Raw genomic sequence first — 13,896 nt, 5'->3', positions numbered from 1 at the left:
TGTGTGTGTGTGAGTGTGTGTGTTTACCTGTTTTTAAACAAAACTGTTAAAATGATACAAAATCAACATTTTACGCAGTGTAATCAGGGTAGTGTTTAAATACTAATATAGGGGTGATTTTTCTCAGTTAAATTAACTTTTTTATTTTATTTTATATATTTCATATTTGCTAGTAATTATTCTACTTTAAGGGTATATTAAATAATTAATTATAATAGATAATAATATATCTCAAGAATGATAACAAGAATGTTGCTTTGACATTTTTTTAATAAGAACTTAATCATTTATTTTATTATTATTTTTTTATTTATATTATAATATGTATTTTTATAAGAAAGGATTGTTTCCTATACTGCTGCGATTGACCAATACTAGATCACACCAAGCATTTTACAGAACAATTGAGTTTCAATTTGATTATGATGTAAATGAGAGTGACATAGAAGCACATCTTTGTTAGAAGTTATAGTTAAAAGATCAGAAGTTCCTTTCATTTGTTTGTATATATGATCTGAGACTAGCTTTATTGGGTGTCATTACTAAACCAGTCAGTATTTTGCAAACTGTAATTCAGAAACTCCATTTCTTCTTACTTATGTAAGATCAAAGAAAATTGAATGTTAACTTGTATTAGCAAGTCCAACTTTTTCTCCAAAAAAGTAAGAAATGTCATGACTATTTTACATCATTATCACTAAATATCAAATATTCACACCATCACACATACAAATATCCACTTCACAGATGATCATGAACTCTTTATTGAAGGACATACGTTTTAGTTCAAATTAAGGCAAGGCACATTTATTTCTAGATCACATTAAAAAAGCCAGTGCCGCAGGGTTTATGTAAGTGCTGTACATAAACCCTAACAAATAAAACAACAAATAAAAACAATAAGAAAGCACATACATTAATAAAACTACAATGACACAAAACCCAGTGTAAAAAATCTTGACCTTTGACACCATTGCCCATGGTTTAAATTGTATCTTTCTGATAGAACATTTTTGGTGGGGGTTGGATTTTTTCTTCTTCTTCCTCTATGGTACCATTAACTTGTGGTGTACCTCAGGGTTCAGTCTTGGGACCTCTTTTGTTTTTGTGGTATTTGATCCCTTTAGGTTACATTTTTCGTAAGCATAATATTCTGCAGCATTTTTACATAGATGATGCATAGCCATTCCTTCCTTAGTTGCTGGTTGGCAGCTAACTTTCTTCAACTGAATAAATATAAAAAAAAAAAAAAAAGTAATGAAAGTGTTACTATTTAAAGAATCACCCATATGTACCTAAAACAACATTACATTTGTATGAGAATAATCTGAGCACCAGCACACAAATATCTTTAAAACTCGACACTTATCTGAGTGCCGGATTGGAACTGCTCATAATTAAAAACCCAAATGCGTGATGCCAAAAGGGACCATGTGGTCTGCTGGGTTTTGTTGTGGATCAGTAATTAATTGATAAATCAAAGTCACCGGTGATATATGAACAGACATTCACTTCATCAGGTTCCAGAGCTTCTGGGAGAAGAGAGAATGAATTGAAAGACGTTAAGGACATACGTTGATGCCTGCAGCTCTCAGAGCAGAAAAGACATTTGTCATCCCAGAATTAATATATCTCAATGGCTACAATTGTCTCAAGGGCATAAAGGAGGGACATGCTTGAATACAAGATGTGCCGCTGTGCATGAATGAAAGGATGTACAGGTAGTTAGGAGAATGTTTTACAGGATAGGCATCAGGAAACGGCATTAGAAAATGTCACAAACGAGTTTTGAACTTGCGATGACCTTGTATGAAACTAGTCAAACATACCTGGAGATAATTTATATTTTTAAGGATGAATTTGATGCCTCAAACGAGTCAAAATTAAATATTTTTTTCTTGTTTATTTTGTTTTGTAGTGATTATGGTTTTGAGAGAAGAGGGGATGGAAACTGTTTGCCTGCATTTTGGTTCAACCCTTCCACGTTGTCTCGAAGCTGCAGCCAAGGGCAAAACTACCTCAACAGCACAGGGTAAGCTGTCTATATACAATATGCAGACACTTCATATTTCATCATGGTGGTGTTTTACTCTCATTGTGGGGACATTTGGTCACTGATGGCTAAATCTGTTTTAGTAATTTAGTTGTTGCCATTTTATGTCTATATTTTCTGTAGTTTTTAATGTTTAATTTTTTATGGATTTAGCAATAGTTACTATAATAACCCTGCTTTTTAACATTTTAGAATATATATAAATATATATATATATATATATAAAACATATGTCATATTTTAAATAATATTTAGATATTAGATACAAAAAGCGTTATTTTTAAAGATCTAGTAATAATATTTATTTATAAACAGTTAATCTTGTTTATAAATATAAACTGAATAAATCTAGAAAATATCTAGAAACATTCATTCATTTAATTTTCTATTTAGTTCATATATTTATAAATAATTGTTTTAGTTAACTATAATCCTGTTTTTATAATAATAATAATAATAATAATAATTATTAACAAAATAAAAATTCTAAAATATACAAAATAAAAATAATGTATTAATATAAACTGAATAAATAATATAGAAAAATAAAATATTGATTTATTTTTTTACATTTAATTTTTCCATATTTTTCCATATATTTCATATATGTTTTTAAATAGTAATAAATAAGAAAATAAATAAGAAAACAATAGCTAACTTACAGTATATTACCCAATAGTCACATATTATTCCTGTGATCGCATTTTTAATCAGACTAGCACTAAACCAATCTTGTGTTAGGAAAGTGGTTATTTTTAATTAAGCGAGCCATGATTTAAACTTGCTGTGCTGATGAGCAGACACAAGCCATACGGACGTGAGCGGGTTTTAAACTTTCTGGAGATTGTGGCGTCCGTCTTTACAACAACTTTCTAGACAGACAATCCATACAAAGAGACCTAGCTGGACAGATAACACTGTGTAATAGAAGGACTTCATTTAAACCTAATTTAAAACCAACATCAGTCAGAAAGCATATCCATTCAGAGCAAGAGTGCGAAATTACAGACAAGGAAAGAGACAGAGAAAGAATGCGATTATCATTTTTCTGAGATTGTGTCACATAAATTGTGGCCAAAGCCAATTCATCCAGCAACAAAAAACCAGAGCTGCTCAGAATGGATCTATCAGGCTTGTTGTATTCAAATGGATAAATACAGTGACCGAGACACTAAGTCACAATGTGAATGTCATTAAGTTAGATAATATCAAACCATCAAATCGTTTATCTCAAAAGAAAGATGTTTCAGACTAGTTTTTGATTTCTTTGTGTGATTCAGGTATCGCAAAGTGGTAGCGAATAACTGCACAAAAGGAGTGAAGGAGATGTACACGGCCAGGAAACAGCAGTGTCCGAATCGCCCCCCGCGAGGTTTAGTCCTGACAACCCGTGATGACAAACTCACAGCCAACATGGGCAGCAATGTGACCTTCCTGGTGCGGCTAGACGAGGTGAGATCATCACGAGGGTCATCTGAATCCGATGAACTCAGCTAATGGAAAATCATAGTCAAATTTCGGATTCAGTGATCTGATCATTTAAAATGCGGCATGGCCAGAAGCTATAATTATGGGCCTGGTACTGAGTCAAGACCTAAATTATACAGTAATAATTATTAAATTGATGCGCTAACTCCATGTGAGCAGATTATCAATGATCAGATATCAAGATGTCCATGTAGCAGATTCATTTATTATGTCTGTTAGCTAAAGCAGTGGTTCTCAACTGGTTTTGCTTCAGCACTTGGATTTAACATCAGGCATCAAGTGGAAGAAACAGTATCTTTTTTTAGGGGGGCAAACTAAAGTTATAATAAGACATGCAGACTGACTTTGACATTAACGACAAAAGATATGGGAAGTTTTTTTTTTTTTTTTTTTTACATTTTAAAGCAAAACACCCAAGGTGAATAGGTACTAATACATAGTAATAGATAATAGATATAAATACTAACGGATATCACCATACTTATCCAGTTGCTGGGGTACACTGAGAATTGGAAACTTTTTGGTATTGCAAGAATGCAAATGATTAGTTATCTTATTAAATATGCACTAATTTGCATAAATCCACAGAACAGAAATCTTAACATTGGATAGCCAGGTTTACAAATTCTTGTTTCATTTTATTGACATATTAGAGGTTAAGGTTTTTACAGAGAGGATCTTGGATAGCTCTTTTTATCGCTTAATAAATCAGAAAATACAGTCATCAGCTACAGGAAGAAAAAAAAAAAAAACATTTTCACCATGTCTTAAGGGATATAATTTTGTTGAAAAAATAAAAAAAGGCAAATAAAAAAAACAGGCAAATGATACGTGAACAAACCCCATCTCTAAAACCTTCAGCATATTTTACAGGAAAACAATTTAGTATATGTAAGTGCTACTGAAGTGGAGAGTTCTTTCTCAGTGCATGAGGGAAAAAAAATAAAAAAAATAAAAACTTACTTTGAGGAAAACAAAAATAATTCCTATAAACAGTGTGTTGTATCTGAAACCTGCAGGCGCAAGTAGATAAAGTTCAATAAAATAAACACTTGTAAGTGTAATTTAGATGTTTTTTTGTTGTTGTTTTTTTTCCCACTTGTCTGAAACAACGTTATGAAAAGCCAAACAGCTCAAAATCTCAAAATTTACCTGGGCTGTGTTTCCCATTAACGGTGTCTCTTAGCGCGCTACGAAGACTCTAAAGGTACACCTTAACTAAGGGTATACCTTTCCTAGGTGTGTTCCCCGAACTATACCTTAAGATGTTGCTTAAGGTAAATCTTCTTACATGCAACGTTAGCAGGTGCTGTCCATGGCGGTGGTGCTGAATAGGTTGATATCGATGGCTTGAGAATCGATTGTTCACTATATACAGGAGCTCCTAGCTCTTTCACTGCGTTATAGAGTGGGTAAAGTATCGAGAAAGTGATGTTCATTATAAAGAAGCACTTTGGAAATAGTAGAAATTGCATTTATCGGGGCTCACTGTATTTATAAAATGATTCAAATTGCAAACTAAATGCAACCTTGGATATCATGCATATATGCAACCTCACAGCCAGAAGTATTCTGCCTTAACCAGCTACATTAACCGGCCGTTTGGCTTTGCTTGCTTTTGAAAGGGTCATTTATATTATCATGTTCATATGTATTATGAAGGCCTGGTCGAGCGCTGATGGGTTGGCAATGGGTATAAGTGTACTGTCCACAGGGCCAGTTACTCACGGGACACCCGCAATGGCATGGAAGCCTTGATGTGCCTCTATCACTTCGTGCCTGGTGAAAGGCACACGTATATAATCGGTTGTGTGACAGAGCAGGATGTTTGTGACTGAGTGAACGCACCGCCACACCGAGGTCTTACTCAGCCCATCCATCCCCAACCACATCCAGAAAATTTGAAAGCTGAATTTCAGGGCTTAGGCTGTAGCTCCGTCGAGTTTGTCTCAACAAAGTTGGCCCAACAAGATGTAAAAGCTGCTGAATTTGCTAAGGTATAGCTAAGAGTGGTTCAGACTAACCTTACAAACGAATGACTTACAGAAGGTATACTTAAAGAACGTTTCGGGAAACACATATTAACGTCAAGGTACAACTTAAGGTATAACTTACAAACGACATAGCGTTAAGAAGGTTTCGGGAAACGCTGCCCAGTGCATTAAAAAACAAACAAACAAAAAAAACAAAAAACATTTTGCCTGTAGTGCCTTGCCTTAGAATTTCATATACTTTTTTATATTGCTTTCCTACCGAGGCATGTTTTGATTTTTAGTTGCATTTTGTTGTTTGCATTTAGCATTGTTTTTATCTGCTATCCGTAACCCTATCAGAACAGATCTGCAGCCCATTTTAAGTTGTAAAGCACCATTTGAGAAATACTGATATAGACAAAGTATTCATTGGATTTGCAGTTGTATAAGAGCATGTGCTTTTTACTTGTTGGCTGATTTTTTTTAATTTTTAATTTTTTTAATGAAGTCTGCACATATTTTCACTGATCTCTGGGCACTGTAAAGCGTTTTGTCTGGTAGCCAAAAAATGTGTTTTATGTAGTAACTTCTAATTAATTTTAGCCAGATCAGAAATATGAATTAATATGCCTCAATCAACCAGACTACATTAGCATCCACCAACAAATTATTTTAAGGTTCAGGTCAGAAATCGCACCTTAAAGTAATAGTTCATCCAAAAATGAAAATTTGCTGGACATTTACTAACCCTCAGACCATCCAATTTGTAGATGAGTTTGCTTCTTCATCAGAACAGATTTGGAGGAATTTAATTTACATCATTTTGTCACCAATGGATCCTCTGCAGTGAATGGGTGCCGTCAGAATGAAAGTACAAACTGCTGATAAAAAAACATCACACTAATTCACAATTAATCCACACCACTCCAGTCCGTCATTTAATGTCTTCTGAAGTGAAAAGCTAAGTTTATAAGAAAGAAATCCATCATTAAGGCATTTTAACTGGCCAAAATACCAGTCTATAATTCATAATTTTGCTTCCTGCAGTGAAAAAAATCCACCCCCTGTTGTTCTCTCGTGTCAAAATTCATCAGCATGTTTGTTTAGGACTATATTTGGACTGTTTTTGCTTGAAAACGGTACTTGGTCTATGCATATTTCTCTCCTGGTTCAGACGAGACAATATTTTCACTGGAGAAAGCAATTTTATGCATAGAGGACTCGCATTTTAGAATGACGCAATGGTTTGAAGTTAAAAATGTGTTGATGGATTTGTTTCTTATGAACACAGCTTTACACTTTACAAGACGTTAATTGATGGACTGGAGTCATGTAGATTACTTGAAAGTTTGGATTATTGTAATGTTATCAGTTGTTCGGTCTCTCATTCTGACGGCACCCATTCACTGCTGAGGATCCACTGGTGAGCAAGTGATGCAATGCTAAATTTCTCCAAATCTGTTGTGATAAAGAAACAAACTCATTTGCACGAATGTCGCGAAGGGTGAGTTAATTTTCATTTGGGGGTGAACTATTCCTTTAAGATAACAACTGAAAAATGTATTTTTTTACAGTGGATTTTTCAGCCAGTTATTGGCCGGCACAGTTGTGCTATAATTTCAACATTTTTACTGTGCTGGTTTGTTATTATGGTTTCAGCTATTTCGTATTAACCTCCCCTTAATAACATCACAAAAATAACTGTCAGTGGTTACTTTACATGATGGTCAGACTATTTTTTTCTAAGTATGCTGTTCTTGGTGGACCAGACTTTCAGACCAGTCTGGCTAAGTGAGACAATCATTGAGCTCTATATGTGACCGTTTACACCCACATAGGTCATTTTGACATTCTGGAAACTTTCGAGCTGTTCTGGAGCTCTGGCAGATGAAAAGGCTTCACTCTGTACAGATGGTATGGTGCAAGCCAGATACATATTACAAGCCTGCTGGGGAATAGCTTTCATTGAGGTGCAATGCACACATGGTCACACATATTCTCTCTTGGTTTCTGTCTCTCACACACAAATGCCCGTACGCTCATTCCAGGTAAAGTGTTTCTCCGTAGGCGTCTCACCACAGCAGAGTTGTCACATTACAGTATGATGAGATGAGGAAATGAGGGCTTATTCCTTTCATTAAGAGAGTGAGAGCAAGTAAAGCGAGAGAGGGAAACAGATAGTGAGATGAGCTAAGAATGCCATCTATTTATATTCATGAGGGTCAGAGCCGGGGCTGTTTCTTAGGCAAATCAAATGGACCTTAATATTTAATGCCTTTAAGGTGCAACACAAGATTTTTTTTTTTTTTTTTTAACAGAGAAAGCAGCTCGAGGTTAAAAAAAAAAGATAGAAGCAGAGAAACTTTATGAGGAAGCAGATTACCTTAGTTTATTGTTATCTATCAATCTATCTATCTATCTATCTGTCTGTCTGTCTGTCTGTCTGTATATCCATCCATCTTCATTGTTTTAAGTATAAACCTTACTAAATGTTTTTTCTTAATTTTAACTTTAAAAAAGTCATTGGGGTAAGAAAAAGAAAATAATATATATATATATATATATATATATATATATATGCGAGGTGCTCCTAGCAAAATTTCTGATAGAGGAGTAAGAAGAATTATTAGAAGAGTTATCCAAGAGCCAAGGATCACTTGTGGAGAGCTTCAGAAAGAATTAGCATGTATAAATTAGCATGTATAATTGTTTAAAAGAAAACAATAAGTAATGCACTCAACCGCCGTGGTCTGTATGCACGCTCAACACGCAAGGCTCTAGTGCTAAAGAAAAAGCATGTTGGAGCTCATTTGAAGTTTGCTGCACAACATTTAGTCAAGCCTATGAAATACTGGCAGAATATAGTCTGGTCAGATGAGACAAAAAAAATTGTACTCTTTGGATGCCATAATACACACCATGTTTGGAGGTCAAATGGCACTGCACATCACCCCAAAACATCATGGTGTAGCACTGGCAAAATTCATATAGTTGAAGGAAGGATGAATGGAAAAATGTCTATCCTACCAGGATGATGAAGATGAAATGTGGGTGGACACTTCAGCGAGACAATGATCCCAAACATACAGCCAAGGAAACTCTCAATTGGTTTCAGATAAAGAAAGTAAAGCTGCTAGAGTGGCCAGCCAATCACCTGACTTGAATCCAATAGAAAATTTATGGAAAGAACTAAAGATTAGAGTTCACAGAAGAGGCCCATGGAACCTTCAAGATTTGAAGACTGTTTGTGTGGAAGAATGGGCCAAAATCACACCTGAGCAATCCATACGACTAGTTTCTCCATACAGGATGAGTCTTGAAGCTGTCATTACCAACAAAGGCTTTTGTACGAAATATTAAATCAATTTCAGTAAGTGCGTTCATTACTTTTTCCCTGGGTCATTCCGTTTTATGACACAGAACTTAATTTCTGAACTTATTTGTATTGTTTTTTTTGTACGTATGGATTACTTGGGTTGTTACAGACATCTGGTGACAATTTCATGTCAACAGCACCTTTAGAAATATATTTAATGAGAAAAATGGTGACATGTTCAATACTTACTTTACCCGCTGTATATTGTATTAATCATGTGTTGATATTTTTACTGGACAACTGAATAAAAATGCTAATAATTCATTCATTCACTCATTCATTCTTGCAGTGAAACAGTTCCCTAAAAATGCTATGGGGGGAATTTCCAGGATGGAAGCTAAACTACGTGAACTGACTTCCCTGAAAAAGGACTTTGTCTGAACCTCATGAGCTCAGCACAAATTGTGTCCTTACCGTCATTATACAAACTGTTCCTCCTGTCAGTCATCTTTTCCTTTCTCCTCCCACAGTGTAGTTGTGATTTTCTGCACAAAGTGGCGTGAAATATCTTAAAAGCAACCCGGTGCACATGCTTGCACATAAACTCACAGAGGCGGGCTGCTTTTCACAGTCAGCAGTGCCTAAAAGCAAATAGACAGGAATAAACCAGGCAGCTTTGGATTTGTCATTATGCAGGGCATAAACACCCCCCCCCCCCATCCTTCGTGTGCTGCTAAAGCAGTGTTACAAATTAATATCCCAATAGCATTAGGCTACAATGCGCTAACAGCGGAAAGAGAGAAAGGAAGGAGATTTGGGGAGCGTAAGCATGGATTTGGGAATTTTGCACACACACACACACACACACACGCGCATACGTATGCTTAGCGTTCTTTCACTTGCACCCATAACCAGATGTAAAAGCCTGAAGGATGGTGGATAAAAAGAATGGTTCAAGGCACGGACTCAACTTCATCTCAACTTCCTGATCCTCTTCTTTCTTTTCTCTGTTTTTGATGTTTTTAAACTGGCTGGTTTAGCAGTTTTATATTTATAATTAGTGCTAATGGGTGGTTTTGGGGCAGATGTTTCAGGCGTTGCACCAGAGGCGCTTCAACTGTCAGAAGATATAGGCTTGTGAGGCCAGATATCTGTGGATTGCTATTGGGTCTTGAATGACATGCACTATTGGAATATGATTTCCATATTTTCCAACCTAAAATGTGATTCAGAGGGGTGAAGCTCCATAGTTTAATATTTGAAACCAATCAAATTAAGACAGCCACAAATATTAGTATTGAAGTTTAACAGTTTTTGTGCAAGAATTATTATTATTATTATTATTATTAAATACTCTTAAGGCGAGACACTGCAGGTGAATAGGGTAAAAACATTAACTAATAGTTATCGCCTTACTTACCTAGTTGATTGATTACATTGATAATTGCAAACATTTTTTGTATTACAAGTTTTCTAAAATGTTAGGTTTAAATACGCAAATGAGGCATTATTTAATGAAATATTATTGCATACATTTCTAGTACAAAAATCTAAACACTGGATGAAGTCAGTTTCAAAATTCTTGTTTAATTTTTTTGACATATTATAATCAAAAGTTTTTACAGAGGGAATTTTGGGTATCTTATTTTGTCACTTCATAATTCAGAAAATACTTAGAACAGACAGAAAACACTATATTTTGACAATTTTGGGGCGATTAAAATATATATAATCAAGCAAATTGATGATATGAACAAATCCCTCTGTAAAAACCTTCAGGATATAGACAGGAATAAAAATGTAAAGTTTGGTGTGTGTAAGTGCTACTGAAGTGGAGATTTATGGCTCAGTGTAGGAGAAAAAACTCATTTTGAGAAAACGGCCTTTAAAAATATGTATTGTAATTGAAATCTATTGACACAAATAGATAAAGTGCTATAAAAGAAACACTTAACAGTGTCTTTTGGATGTTTTCGTTCTACTAGTCTGAAAAAACACTTTATGAAAAACCAAAAAGCCCAAAATCTCAAAATTGACAGGTGCATAAAAAAACAGTGTTTTTGCCTGTAGTGTCTCCCCTTAAGTATTACATAATTACTGTCTATATTAATTATTATATAATACTGTTTGCAGTACAACAATGTTATACTAATAGTAACATGTTTCTTTATTGATTTGTTTCTGCACTGGATTGTAATTTATAATTTTTATATATAATAAAATGTATACATATATGTAAATTATTATAATTTAATACTTATTATTATTATTATAAATACTACTAAGTATTACTTAATTACTGTCTATATTAATTATTAAATAATACTCTAATTATTATAATTATTTAAAAATAATATTTCCTTATTTCTGCACTAGATTGTAATTTATATATATATATATATATATATATATATATATATATATATATATATAATAAAAGGTTCCGCTAATGTTAATATCTGATTTAAGCATTTTCAGATGCCTTGTGTTTTTTTCAACTTTGTTAATTAAAAAATAATAATAATAAAAATGTTTTTGTTATTACTGTTTGGATTGGATTAAATAGAAATAAGAAATGCAATTTACTGAGGATTCATGATTTCCTCCATGTAATCCCACCCACATATTCAACTGAAAATAAATAAATAAATAATAATAATTTTGTTATTTTAGCTTACAAAATGGCAGGATACTTTACAGCAGACTCGCTCAGAGCCATATGAGTCAAATTTATGGTTGTATTCCCTATGCAATATTGTATCTGGTAAACAGCAATTATGATTGCGGTGGATTGCAATTGACCCATCAGGATATCTGAGCAAGCCAAACCAACACAATATAGAGTATCAAGTAAATATTACATATCAAAAGTAATATGACGGATTCCCACAGGAAGCTGAAATACATGCTGAGAGGTAATTAATTTGACGCAGTGACTGTTTTCTTTGTAAATAAGTGGCTTCTGTGTCTGGTTTCACACACCTCATCTCATATATGAGGCAGAGTTATGGCAGGAATGAACTCCGGGGCTGAAAACAATGCTTGTGTCTGGAAACAGATGGGCCAGTGTCTGTGAAGCAGAATGGTGACGTTACCCGCAGCTGTTTTTGGTCGCAGCTGCCAGACTCAGTGATTAAGGAAAGTGTGCTAAAGAGTTGTTGTAATAATCAGGCTTGGCTCTGCGTGTTGTTTTTAGGGCGACTCTATGAGGACAAACATTCAGCTGGACTTTGGGGACGGTACGGCCGTGTCCTATTCCAACCTGAGCTGGACGCAGGAGGGCATCCGGCACGTGTACCGCAGCGCGGGCATCTTCAGAGTAACAGCACTGGCGGAGAACAGCCTCGGGTTCGACACGTCATCCCTCTACCTGCATGTGACGTGTAGGTTTCACACACACACGTTTGTTTTAGTGGTTTACGGGGACTCTCCATAGGCGTAATGGTTTTTATACTGTACAAACTGTATGTGCTATTGCCCTACACCAACCCTACACCTAAACCTACCCCTTACAGGAAACTTTGTGCATTTTTAGATTAAAAAACAACAACAAAAAAACACCATTTAGTATGTTTTTTAAGCCTTTTGATTTATGGGGACATAGGCATTGTCCTCATAAACCACCTTCAAATTGTAATACCTCTGTCATACCCGTGTCATTATACAAATTTTGTCCATGTAAACCACAAAATCCAGTACACACACACACAAAGTTATTTCAGGTGCGTTATAATACATTGTCCAGTTTGCTAAGGTACCAAAAGTTATATATTATAATATTATTGTAATATTTTTACTTACGTTTTAGTAAAAAATACAATACCAGTCAAAAGTTTTTGAACAGTAAGATTTTTAAAGAATTATCTTTTGTTCACCAAGCCTGCATTTATTTGATCCAAAATACAGCCAAAGCAGTAATATTTTGAAATATATATATTTTTACTATTTACAATAACTGCTTTCTATTTGAATATATTTTAAAATGTAATTTATTCCTGTGAGCTAAGCTAAATTTTCAGCATCATAACTCCAGTCTTCAGTGTCACATGATCCTTCAGAAATCATTCTAATATGCTGATTTGCTGTTCAAGAGACATTTTATTATTATTATTATTATTATTGTCAATATTTAAAAATGATTTTTTTTTCAGGATTCTTTGATGAATAGAAATAGCCAAAGATCAGCATTTATCTGAAATAAAAAGCATCTGTAACATTATACACTATACCATTCAAAAGCTTGGAGTCAGTATACGTGTGTGTGTGTGTGTATATATATATATATACACACACATATACTGTATATATACACATATACACACACTGTAAAAAGTGAAAGTTGACTTAACTTAAAAAAAAATTGAGGAAACCCGTTGCCTTAAAATTATTTAGTACATAATAATTAAAAAAAAAAAAGTTAAGTGAACTTGACAATTAAATTAACTTATTTATTTATTTTGTAAATTATCATTTACTTAAAAATTTTAAGGCAACGGGTTTCCTCAAATTTTTTTTAAGTTAAGTCAACTTATCACTTTTTACAGTGCATACATGGTAACACTTTACAATAAGGTTGTATTAGTTAACATTGTTAGGAACAAACAAACAAATAAACAACAGGAGAGTCAAGACATGGTGGGTGCAATATCCAAAATATCCAAAACAGTGGCAGGAAACTGGAACCCAGGAAAACGGGAGACAGCAGAAACTGCATGAGAAAAAAAAAAAACAGACGTGAGCAACGCAATGAACAGACAAAACAAAGCAAACATGGTGACAATACATACACTACCAGTCAAATTATTTAAACAGTAAGATTTGTGTAGAACAGTAACAGTAAGAAGTGTCTTCAGCTCACCAAGGCTGCATTTATTTGATCCAAAGTACAGCAAAAACAGTACATTATATTTATTATAATATATAGGCCTACATATTTTACTATTCAAAATAAATAAAGCATAGAACATATAACTATCCTCACGTTGTGCAACATTTAAATGCAATGAAAGGTTGCCTATCATATTTCAAAATGTTGCACTCGATTTTACACATTTTATTCTGGAGTT

The 13,896-nt window shown here is 34.1% G+C and overlaps 1 protein-coding gene across 6 annotated transcripts in view; it reads left to right on the top strand.

The window, feature by feature from the left end:
* The window catches only part of sorcs3a (sortilin related VPS10 domain containing receptor 3a), a 244,706-nt gene that overhangs the window by 205,109 nt on the left and 25,701 nt on the right, over positions 1-13,896 (top strand). For all 6 annotated transcript variants that reach the window (XR_009270313.1, XR_009270314.1, XM_058771060.1 and 3 more), the window contains 3 exons: positions 1,919-2,032; positions 3,334-3,505; positions 12,027-12,213. Coding sequence is in view for 4 of the 6 variants with exons in the window: in XM_058771060.1 (XP_058627043.1) it covers positions 1,919-2,032; positions 3,334-3,505; positions 12,027-12,213 (473 nt within the window). In the remaining 2 variants the exon portion in view is untranslated. The remainder of the gene's footprint in view (positions 1-1,918; positions 2,033-3,333; positions 3,506-12,026; positions 12,214-13,896) is intronic.

This window comes from Onychostoma macrolepis, chromosome 01 (assembly GCF_012432095.1).
Source record: "Onychostoma macrolepis isolate SWU-2019 chromosome 01, ASM1243209v1, whole genome shotgun sequence".
Classification (NCBI taxonomy): domain Eukaryota; kingdom Metazoa; phylum Chordata; class Actinopteri; order Cypriniformes; family Cyprinidae; genus Onychostoma; species Onychostoma macrolepis.
Note: the sequence above shows the minus strand (reverse complement) of the source record. Positions and strands in the feature narration are given on the sequence as shown.